This window comes from Lotus japonicus, unplaced genomic scaffold (genome assembly GCF_012489685.1).
Source record: "Lotus japonicus ecotype B-129 unplaced genomic scaffold, LjGifu_v1.2 AP026983.1".
In the NCBI taxonomy this organism is placed as follows: Eukaryota; Viridiplantae; Streptophyta; class Magnoliopsida; order Fabales; family Fabaceae; genus Lotus; species Lotus japonicus.
In genome coordinates, this window is record NW_026645414.1 from 199231 (window position 1) to 211646 (window position 12416).

Sequence of the window (12416 nt, forward strand, 5' to 3'; positions counted from 1 at the left end):
TCAGTGCATTCCCAGAGTTTTTGATAATGTCTGACTGTTTGTTAGTGACATTTGGTCTGTATTTTCTATCAAATCTTCTCATGACCTTGTTAAATTTTCTCCCAAACAGTGCTATAGCCTCAGACAGGTTTTTATCTGACTCTTTCTCACTCAGATCATCATCTATAGTTTTTGACACAAATGCAATGCTTTTATTCTTTTTCTCTGATCTTTCATTTAGAGAAATTTTAAAAGTTTGTAATGAACCAATGAGCTCATCAACTTTAATATTTCCTATATCCTGAGCCTCCTCAATAGCAGTGACCTTCATGTCAAATCACTTAGGTAGGGACCTGAGGATCTTTCTGACAAGTTTTTCTTCAGACATTGGTTCCCCCAGAGCAAATGATGCATTTGCCATGTCTCGCACCTTCATGTGAAATTCAGAAACAGTTTCCTCCTCCTTCATTTTCAGGTTCTCAAATTGAGTAGTAAGAAGTTGCAGTCTTGACACTCTCACCCTTGTGGTACCTTCATGAGTTATCCTGAGAATTTCCCAAGCATCCTTTGCCACAGTACAAGTGTTGATCAATCTAAACATGTTCTTGTCCACTCCATTGAATATTGCATTCAGTGCTTTTGAGTTACCTAGAGCTTCCTCATCTTCTTCCTTGGTCCATTCTTCCTCAGGCTTCAGTTCAGTGGTTGAGGTTCCTTCTTTGTCACTCTTCACAGGATGCTTCCAGCCTTTGACAATAGATTTCCAGGTCTTGTTGTCAATTGATTTCAGAAAGGCAATCATTCGTGCTTTCCAGTAGTCATAATTGGTACCATCCAAGATTGGTGGCCTATGAACAGATCCTCCTTCCTTGCTGTTGTCCATGATACCAGAAATATCTCCCTGAATCTCACCCAAAAACAGAACAGGGGTGTCTGCTCTGATGCCAATTGAAATTCTGGTTCACACACTGGACAGATGTTGTGCCAAATGTCTAAGACATCGAGTACAACATATGGAATGCAGAACACACAGTACAATAAATATATCAGTAAAACAATAAAGATGGACACAAAGGATTGTTAACCCAGTTCGGTGCAATATCACCTACGTCTGGAGGGTTTCACCCAGAGAAATTTCTTCCACTATTATAGAGAAATTGTACACAAAAGATCTCTCAGAACTGCCACAGTTCAAACCCTTTCTACCTTACTCTACCCGTGTAAGAATACTTAGTCCTCCCCCTAAGTATGAGAACCCCTCTCACTTTCTCTAAATCACTGCCACAGTGATTCAACAACTTGTAACAAATACAAACACAGATCTCATGATCAAACAATTAACACACAACTCTCAGTCAAGAATAACAACACAAGAATATGCTGAGAGAACAACAAGTAAGAACTCACACAAGAGTAAACCCTAATTTACTCAACAGAAGCTCTCCTAAACAGCTAGGTCTAGGTCTTCATATATAGTAGTCATCCAGGCCTTGTCTTCAATGGGCTTGGGCGAGCAAAGAGTCCACACACAGCCAGGGAGTTACCAGGAAACAAATCTGTAACAAAAGTCTTCAATTAAAAAGTTTCCTTTTCCAGAAATAAGCCTCCCACAATTTCTCAGATCAAATCACTAAACCGGATTTGATCACATTCAGTATTACCCTTGACGGCGCACAGAAGCTTCCAATCAACCCTAGCTTGATTACAAAGTTTCACAGTAACCCAAGCCAACTCAATGCAGATCTCGTAGGGACAGATGTCATAGACAAGATGTTATGACATCGGGTACGACATGTTGGCTTTAAACATACATTAGCTAAAATGAAGACAATCATAACAAAGGAACAACAATCTCCCCCTTTGTCAAATTTTAGCTAATACAATCCACTACCATAAAACTCTTCAGAACAATTCTTGCAGCTTGAAAAATCAGTGAAGAGTAACCACATCAGACAGGGTAGCTTACATAAAGAACACACTTCAACATAGCCAATAGCAGCAGCAGCGAAAAATCAGTGAAGAGTAACCACATCAGACAAGGTAGCTTACATAAAGAACACACTTCAACATAGCCAATAGCAGCAGCAGCTATGCACACAGAAACACAGATCCACACTCAGTGCAGTGACATACATCCCTATAAGAGTTCAACACAGTCAACACACACACAACTAGCACAATATTACTACTGCAACACATCATACTACTGCAGCACATCTTCAGAGTTTAGCACAGCCAGCAAATGCCACAACCACACTACAAATACACCACTACCACTACAATACTACTACCCCTTATTAGCAGAATTTGGCAAAGGGTCACAAGAAGAAGAACTAACACCTTTGTCTCAGCAGCTTTCATCCTCAGAGTCTTCCTCAACCACTATGTGGCAGTTAGTACACAAATTCCTAACTTCCCTCTTAATTTTTCAAACTTTTCCACATCCAAAGCTTTGGTGAATATATCTGCTAACTGTAACTTAGTTTCCACATGTTCAAGAACAATGATTTTCTCCTCAACTAAATCCCGAATGAAATGATGACGAATATCAATGTGCTTTGTTCTGCTGTGTTGGATTGGATTCTTTGAAATATTGATGGCACTTAAGTTGTCACAGTATAATGTCATGACATCTTGCAAGACATTGTATTCCTTCAACATTTGTTTCATCCACAACAACTGAGTGCAACCACTTCCTGCAGCTATGTATTCAGCCTCAGCAGTGGATAAAGAGACACTATTTTGTTTCTTACTGAACCAAGAAATAAGATTATTCCCCAAAAAGAAACATTCTCCTGAAGTACTCTTCCTATCATCAGCATTTCCAGCCCAATCTGCATCACAGTATCCTATAAGCTTAGAATTTTTATGATGAGCATAGAGTATGCCATAGTCACTGGTTCCACTGACATATTTGATAATCCTTTTTACTTGAATCAGATGACTTTCCTTGGGAGCTGCTTGATACCTTGCACACACTCCAACTGCAAAAGCAATGTCTGGTCTGCTGGCACTAAGATACAGAAGACTCCCTATCATGCTCCTATACAGACTTGGATCAACATGAATTCCACTATCATCTTTAGTTAACTTGATATGAGTAGCTGCTGAAGTTCTTTTGTGAGTAGATCCTTCAAGACCAAATTTTTTAACTAACTCCTTGGCATACTTGCTTTGAGAGATGAACATGGACTCTTCCATCTGCTTCACTTGTAATCCCAGAAAGTAGTTCAATTCGCCCACCAAACTCATTTCAAATTTTGACTTATTTGTTGAACAAACTGTTGCACCATATGGTCTGACATTCCTCCAAATACTATATCATCCACATATATCTGAGCTATCATCAGGTTTCCATTATCATTTCTCACAAATAGAGTCTTGTCTATCCCTCTTTTCCTGTATCCTTTATTTGTCAGGAAATCAGTTAATCTTTCATACCATGCCCTAGGTGCTTGCTTCAATCCATACAGACCCTTTCTCAATTTGTAAACATGATCTGGAAAAGATGGATCCACAAAGCCTTTTGGTTGTTCAACATAAACCTCCTCATTCAGATAGCCATTCAAGAATGCACTCTTAACATCCATTTGATACAATTTGAACTTCAGAAGACATGCCACTCCTAACAACAATCTGATTGATTCTAAGCGAGCCACAGGAGCAAATGTTTCATCAAAATCAATTCCTTCAATCTGAGTGTATCCTTGAGCAACTAAACTAGCTTTGTTTCTTGTTACAGTACCATTTTCATCTGTCTTGTTTCTGAAAATCCACTTAGTACCAATCACATTCACATCATCTGGTCTTGGAACAAGATCCCATACTCTATTTCTCTTGAATTGACCCAGTTCCTCCTGCATAGCATTAATCCAGTATTCATCAGCTAGTGCCTCTTTGATGTTTTTTGGTTCAATTCTGGAAATGAAACAGCTGTTAGCAATAATATCTCTGGATCTAGTAATCACTCCTTCATTCAGATTTCCTATAATATTCTCTTTGGGATGAATTTTCTAAATTCTGATTAATGGAACAGCTTCCCTTGGTGACACTTGCTCACTTTCTTCATTAGTTTCAATGTCAGACCTGTTGTCAGTAGCAGTTGGTCGATCATCAGTTGTGTGAGTCATACCATGATCTGCATCTGCATCTGCATCATCTTCTTCCAGATTGATTCCACGCTCATCAACAACCACATTAATCACCGGCCCTTGAAGAGACACGTTTTTAAACTTGTGGCCCTAACCAATGCGTGAAAACACGCGTCTATTCGCAACCATTACCTCTTCATCTTCCTTTCTTCACCTATAAGAACACCACCAAACCTCTTTCTTACCACATCCAATTCTTCAAACAGTTCTCTCTAAAGCTCTTCCAACAATTCTCTCTAGAGCTCTAAGCGAAACCCACTGCTTACAAGGAGCATCCTCTTCATCTCCAAAGCTCTCCAACTATATTCTTGGTAATTTCTCCTCCCCTACATATCTTAATGCTTCCACTGTTAACACTTCATCTATTTATACTTCTTCTTATAATCTGAAACCTTGAAAATCAACTTAAACTCTCTATCTCCAAGAAAAATCTAAACAGAACCGACTTCCTATCTACTCAGCATACCCTTATAATCCCAATTTCCTTTTAATTTTAGGAAGGTTTCCTCTCAAAATGGTTGCAAAAAATCCCCGTAAAGCACCTAAGAATTGTAAGAACCCCACGGTTGCAGATTCTCTATGGATCTCCCGGAAAGTCACAACTAGATATAGTGACTACTGTACTACCCCCAAAGTGATGGATTTGTTAATTGACTACACCTTTAGGGCTGACGGTGATGATGCTCACCTAGATATAATTGCATGCGCCCCTGATGAACCTTGCTGTTTTGGGAAACCTGACTCTAATGGGAAAAATCACACCTATTTTTTCAAAACCATGTTTTTTGATCTCAAATACAAACTTCTTCTTTCTGATTTCACTTGTTCTAGTCTATCCTTAATGAACATCGACCCAATCCAACTCTCTGCCAATGGTTGGGCCTACCTTAGGGCTATTGAATTGCTATGTATTTGAAGTTGACTTTCTGTCAACTATCCACTTAAACCTCTCTGATTTTTACCTTGCGTTTCAAGAAAGAAACTTGGCAAAATTTGTTGGTAAGAGTCACATTTTGCCTTTACCCCAACTCATATCGCTGAAAAGAAAATTCTAACTTTGTATTGTTTTTTGTACTTTTTCAGCCAAGATGTCTCGCCTTTCTGAAGATGACATTCTCCGCTTTCGTCGTGAACAACAGGCGTTGAAAAACAAGTCATCGCCCGCCAAAACCTTGATTGAACCCGAGGGGAGCCATTCAGAAACCGAAAAGAATGCTCCCAAAAAGAGAAAAAGAAAGAACCAAAGTTCTGAGAAGCCCGCAGAAAAAATTTCCGGCCAATCTTCAATGGAAAAGTTTATGGCGAAGAGGGGAAACCAATATGGGTCCTTCAGCGCCCCACCCCCTTCCTGAAAGTATGAAATTAAGGAATTTGAAGACATTACTTCAGAAGAAGTCACATCACTTTGGGACTCCAGAATCAACTTCAACTCCTTGGTGGACACAAATCTTGTGTTTGAGGCGGACAGAGAAAAGAAAAGAAAAATCAGCCTTCAAGAGGCATGTCAAGCCGTCATGATTAAGGGTTTGGAAACTGCAGCGATTTCCAAAATGATAGAGATTGAAGACAAAGAGAAAGAGAATGCCAAGTTGAAATCAGCCATGAAATTGGTGGAGAAATCCAACAAGGCTAGCTAGAAGAAAGCCGCGGACCTGGCTTTGGAACTTGAGAAGATGAAGAAAACATCAGAAGAAAACCAAGCCTTGATGAAGGCGAAGGAAGAAGAAACCAATAATTCAAGGAAGAGGCGAACCTTTTGGCCTCCGAAAATGAAAATCTAAAGAAATCTGCTGCTGACCTTTCTGCTGAGACCACCTCTTTAAAGACCTCCATTCTGTCACAACTTGAAGCTGGCTTTGGCAAAGCCAAAGAACAAATTTTGTGCCTCAATCCTAATCTGCCCATCAAGACTGAAGGCATTGATCCTTATGCTAGGATCATTGATGGAAAGTTGGTTGTTCCAAACTTTGATGAAGAAGAAGAGGAAGGAGAAGAAGAAGAAGAAGAAGGAAATGATGACAAAGGTGAAGATGATAACCACAAAGAGGGCGAAGGGGAAAACCACTAATCCTTCGCCAGAAAAAATGGAATGTTGATGTTTTGTTCCCTTCCTGCTTTGACATTAAGCAATTTAAATTCCCCGCCTTTATCGTTTTGTTTTCCCCCTACTGCTTTCTCTTCAAATTAATGCCAAGAGTGTTCATGATACACCCAACTTGATGCTTTCTCTTATTTTACATTTGCAACTTCTTCACTCTAACTTAACTCAAAAATAAGGAAGCAACTATCACCGTAAAATCCTAGGATTAAAGTTTTAAAACGAAAAGCCTTAGAGTTGCATATCTTCGTAGTAATATGCAATATACTACACAATATATTAATGAAATGAAGAAATGAAATAATTCACTGCACGAGTACCTTGCTCCTTCATCCATTCAATGCTAAGGTGTCAGCCTTGTTGTACAATCGCGAAAAACTTTTGGTATTTCTTTAACAATTATTCTTTGAATTCATGAGGCCTTTGCATTTTTTAGTTTAATCAGAAATAATGTGTCAGAAGTTTAACTTTTTCTGGCATGAAATTTTGCTCGCTTGGAGACTTGTGCTTAATTTGAACAAGCTTAATCCAAATTAAGGCTGTGCTCATGAATTCTTGGTCAAATGCTCTAGTTTTAAGAGACTTACTCTTTCTCAATTGTCTAGCATCGCCCAATTGATAGACCTAAGTTGGAAATTAAATAATGTGCTGAAAAAGTAACTATTCGATTTTTTGAAAGGTTATGCCTCGTTAAAAACTCTCACGCCCGGGGTAGAGAAAAGAGTGCATACCTGTTATTCATTATAATATTGTGTCATGCCTCGTTAAAAACTCTCCCTTCCGGGTAGAGAAAAGAGTGCATGCCACTAAGTCTTAGCAAACCACATAGTCTTAACACACGAAACAAACATACAAACCACAAAACAAACGAACACGACATAGTCTTTAAACACAAAAAACAAACTGAAAAGAAATTTCCAGAATGGCGAATCAACTGTAGTAATAGCGCAAATGTTGTGCATTCCACGCCCTTGGAATCCTGCGCCCAAATAACTCCTCTAGGTGGTAAGCCCCATGTCCTAAGTCACGCAAAATTCTTTACGGCCCCTCCCAAGTAGGTGTCAGCTTTGAATCAGTTGGACCTTTTGCCTTTCTGCGTAGTACCGAATCGCCCACTTGCATGTGTCTGGGCACCTCCCGCGAATTGTAACACCTCGCAGATCTTTGCTTAACTGCAGCTTCTCTCAAACGAACCTCAGCCTTCACTTCATTAGCCAAATTCAGATCCACCAGCATATTTTCTTGATTCTGCTCTTCATCATACATTGCAACTCTAAAAGCCATATCCTGAATTTCCACTGGAATCATTGCATCAACTCCATAAGCAAGCTTAAAAGGTGTTTCTCCTGTAGTGGACTGTTGTAACACCCCGATTTCCAGGTGTCACGTTAGTAACTCAAAAATAAACTTTACGCGGAAAACAGGTATTTTTTTTTTCGTTTGATTCTTTTTCTCTTTTTAATAAAGCGATAGAAAGTAAAGACATAGCCCAGCAAACTAAACTAACCGATGTACATCATATAAACATGTACAGCCTCAGCTGCACTCCAACGTCACGCGCCCTCGCAGTGACTCCAAAGTAGTGTGCCCGTAGGAAAATATATACAGATCCAGAAACGTGAGTGATAAAGTTATAAATACAATCCTCCATGAGAAAGTCGGCCTCAAAATGGCCTAAGCAAAGACCCCTATGGTCCAGCTGACTCACTGTGGTCCCTCAGTAAGAGAACCACACAAAAAGCCATGTGTTGGGAACCTACCCTGTCCCAAAAGCAAAACGAATCAGAGCTCTACACAAAATATGATGCCTGCCTAAACCTACCCTCCCAGTACCGCTCAAAGCTCCTCCTCCTCCTCCTCGTCGCTCGGCGAGTAGCTGTCAACGTCGGTGTCGGAGTCAGAGTCCACCGTGATCATCTCAGTATCCAAGTCCACGACCTCCTTCCTAACTATCCTGCGAACAACCCTAGTCGAGCCCATCTCAACATCTACCTCCTCAGAAAGGACATCCTCCTCCACCACACGAACCAGGGGTTCCACACGGTAGCCGCGTGATGGAGTAAACGGAAAACGGCGAGAGGCAAATGGAACAACATGCTCTCTCTTCGGCTCCACGAGCCTCGAGGACGACGCAACGTCGGTAGGATCGACAGCAGTAGTAGGAAGTGGCGCGACAGGTGCGTCAACATCAGCCTCGATCTCGGATGGGTCCTCGTCATCAGATGAAGATGAAGGTGGTGAAGGTGGTCCTCGGCCAGTGCCTGGTCCACAGCGAACTGAAGGCGGTAAGTTGAAGCTCAGCTCCATGCGTCGTAGAACTCCCCTCGTCAGACGTCCACGCTCGTCAGTACGGTCCTCCATGACCCTTCCCCGGTACGTCGACCGATGATCCACAGGATCGATCACCCAAGCGGTGGGGGCATGTCGGTCAACCAGCTCAAACCTGATCCCCCCCGAGGGAGAGACCATCGAAAACCAGTCTGCCATCGACATCTGGCAGCAGGCCGACCGCCCAAACACAAACATGAAACCAAAGCCAAGGCGCTAGGGTCAACTCACAGAATAGAGTAATTATACAGACGACATGTGATTGGGGGTATAGATATATATGTTTATGTATATATATAAATATATTCCTAGCATGTTATCAGCTCTATCATTAATTCGATAATTCAAACAGCATACAATTCCAGTCAGGGTGAATGTGTGCGTGAAATGCAATTCAATATGATCCGGATAGTTGTTTGGGATGGGCACCAACGAGTCTGCCCTACACCGGCCTAGTGTCGACAACTCTGCTCGCGTGTCGCTTACAACCCATGCATAGTCAGATCAGTCCCAACCACCTTAGGTCGTACCACTTTGCCCGCTATGCCGAAGATACACCCAAGTGTTCTCAAATGAAGGTCATCCCAACCTTCGTAAAGGCGTCCCAACTTCACCGAGGCCCAATCTTTCGACTGTACCAACCTTGAATGTATGCATGATGCAATATGGTTAGCCAAACATCGAATCGTCCTCACAACGCAAGTGTTTAGCTTAAACCTCAATTCCAAAACTCTAGAGTTTAATGTCGACCCTACGACATAAACTCCAACAACAAGAGTACCAAAGTACTCGGTGACTTCCTCACGTCACCGTGGCTCACCCCTGTGGTGTCCAACGATTCTCAAGAACTCACGACAATGTCGACTTTTCCCCGTCTTTCGCAAATCATTTTCCCGTTAGATTCCCTATGGTTTATTCGTTAATGAAAACGTTTCGAATTGAATCAGTCAAGTTATGAGTTTAATTCTTGAAGACTAAGTTCTCTATGGTCTCTAGTTTCCAAAATTCTATTCATTCTAAGTTTGCCAAAATCCCACCAAGTGTAATCTCGGGGAAAGTCTAAGTATACAAACGATAGCTAAGTCTCAAACCTCGTGTTTGGACTCGCCTAGGGTTGTTCATTCCACCCGAAAGATCAAAAGGAATCAATCCAGTGATTCTTCGCTCCGAAATCGTGTCAAGGCGCACAATTTAATACAACATCAATATCATAAGTTATGAAAACAACATAACAATAACTCATCATCATAACCAATATCAAAGCAATACACAAGTCAAATTTATCGGCGCCTATCATGCAATCTTAGCTAATAGGTAAGTTGCCCTAACCTCGAGTTGCTCCAACCTCGTGGTATAGGTTTTCCTCACAATAAAGCTCCGTAGTACCCAAAGTTCCTTCAACTCTGTGCCGTGAAATAGAGACAAGCAGCTCGAAGATCGGTCAAAAAACGACAAAGTTCTTCTCCTCTCCTTTCTCCTCCAAACTCACGGCCTCAAGGCGGTGAATGGGTAAGTTTTGTGATTTTTTTACTATTTATAGGAGAGTGAAATCGCGGGAAAATGAATATTTCGCGATTCCGATTTTTGCAGCACGTTCATTGGTGAATTCTAAGCGAGATTCTGGCGACAGAATTCCAGAACTCTAAACAGGTTTCTTGAATTTGAGAAAAACGATCCATAAGCGGTGTAAGTCAGATGACAAAACTTCGTTCTGAAGAAAGATTGGAAACGTCGAAAGAAATCTGGAAACGCGGATGGAAACTTCGTTAAAAGCTCCGAATAGAAAAAGTCTTCAATCAGCGTTTGAATTTAGAGTTTTTAAAGGAAAAAATTTAGCGTCGTCGGACTTCCGAGAAACGAATCCTATCGTGCGTACAGTCCAGAGTTCCGAAATGAAACACTGGTCGAAGGAAAAATAAAGAGAACTTCTTATTTTTCCAAGGATTTGAAAATTCGCTTAAACGTTGCTTTAAGAGCGGAATTAGCCTATTCTGGACACTCTCGCCATAAGGCGGGTGTGCAGACGACTCGCACTAACTCCTAAAACGACTATGGTATTATCCTCAAGCAATTCCTGAACTTTCTTCTTCATTAAACTTTCCCAAACTGTAAACTCCTGTCACGCTTACGCCAGTCCTACGCGTGAGTCAGAAATTAAACATTAAATCCAGTTCTGCAAATCCGGGTCTTACAACTGTGGTGTTGTGTTGTGTTGTAAGCCCATACTACAGTTATCAATTCATCAGTCCATAAGTCTTTTGCTTCACCTAGACGTTTCTTCACACCATTCAAAATGACCTAGTTTGCTGCCTCAACCTGACCATTAGACTGCGGATGCTCCACTAAAGCAAATCTCATCTCATTTCCCATTTCTTCACAGAAATCTCTGACTTTCCTACTTGTAAATTGTGTTCCATTGTCAGAAACAATTGTCGCTGGCATGCCAAACCTGCAAACTATTTTCCTACAATAAATTTTTTTAACCTTTTCAGCTGTTATCTTCGCCATGGATTCTGCTTTAATCCACTTTGTGAAATAATCCACTACCACTAAAACCAACCTAACCTGAGCTCCTGCTGGAGTAAAAGGTCCCAATATATCTACGTACCACATTGCAAATGGCCACGAAGTACTCATTGAACTTAAAACTTCCGGAGGTGCTCTGTGAAGATCAGCAAAAACTTGACACTTTTCACATTTTTTGACATATTCCATACAATCGCCCTTTAGGGTTGGCCATTAGAAACCTGCTCTCAACACTTTTGAAGCCAAAGATCTTCCCCCTACATGACTCGCACAAACGCCCTCATGCACTTCAAACATAATTCTTTCAGCATCTTCCTTGTTAACACACCTCAGCAAAGGAATTCCAACGCCCCTTCGGTAAAGCTGATCCCCCAAAACTTTGTAGTGACTTGCCTCGCGAATCCGATCTTTGGAAAACAAAGCTAAGTCTGATCCATCTTCCTCTAAACAAAGTCGAATTTGATCCATCCAATCCAAAGATGCTCCGTCTGTAGCCATCACGACATCATCTCCATTTACGCTGGGACCTTTCAAAGTCTCTTGAATCACTGACTTGTTGTTACCCGGTTTCTTTGTGCTTGCTAGCTTGGAGAGAATGTCAGCCCTGGTGTTTTCCTCTCTTGGCACATGATTAACTTGAACCTTGTCCATCTGTTTCAGCAATTCTTGAACCTTTATCAAATACTTAGCCAACTGGGTATCCTTCGCATGATAGTCTCCTTTTATCTGATTTGTAACAAGCTGAGAATCAGTTTTGATTAAGAGACAATGTACATTCATCTCAATGGCGAGCCGCACTCTACTATGATCGGCTCATTGCTTGGTTATTGCTTGCCTTAAAATCAAATTTAAGAGACTGCTCAATAGTTACTCCGTCTGGACCTTCCAAAACCACACCAGCTCTGCTTCCCTTTAGATTCAATGATCCATCAACTGACAAAATCCATTCAACTTCATCTGGCGCTTTGACGAACGCACTGTCGCGGGTGCGTGTCAAAGTATTTTTGCTTTGAATGCAGTACAAGGTGTTAACACCAGGATCGTTCTCACAAGGACTTGATAAATTATTAATTGATATTAGAATAAAACAAAAAACCTAAAAGGGGTTGATTGATTGGATTGAAAAGTAACAAAGCAATAACTAAATAGACTAGTCAGAAGAGAGAAAGCGTTAGTCATCAGATTATAACATTCAAGTGCAACAAACCTTCATTGGTTACAAAAGATTAATTCTTCCTTATTGTTTCCCTAATTCGTGAGAGTTGATTAACTAAGCGAAAATCAATTCACAGTTTCCTAAACTAAGCGATTAAGAAACAGTTACGAACTAACAT

General features: G+C 40.9%; 1 protein-coding gene across 1 annotated transcript; it reads right to left on the reverse strand.

Moving 5' to 3' along the window:
• Positions 1-316: 316 nt before the first annotated feature.
• On the reverse strand, positions 317-862 carry LOC130727312 (uncharacterized). The gene is made up of 2 exons (XM_057578417.1): positions 811-862; positions 317-726 (listed from the first exon to the last, which is right to left on the reverse strand). Exons 1-2 carry the CDS (start codon positions 860-862, stop codon positions 317-319), a joined length of 462 nt encoding a protein of 153 aa, XP_057434400.1.
• Positions 863-12416: the final 11554 nt, after the last annotated feature.

Excerpts from the sequence above, each read along its gene's own strand:
- LOC130727312 (XM_057578417.1), bottom strand. The coding sequence starts at position 862 with ATGGACAACAGCAAGGAAGGAGGATCTGTTCATAGGCCACCAATCTTG. Across the intron at positions 727-810 it reads TAGGCCACCAATCTTGGATG|GCTGGAAGCATCCTGTGAAG; the intron begins GTACCAATTATG and ends CTATTGTCAAAG.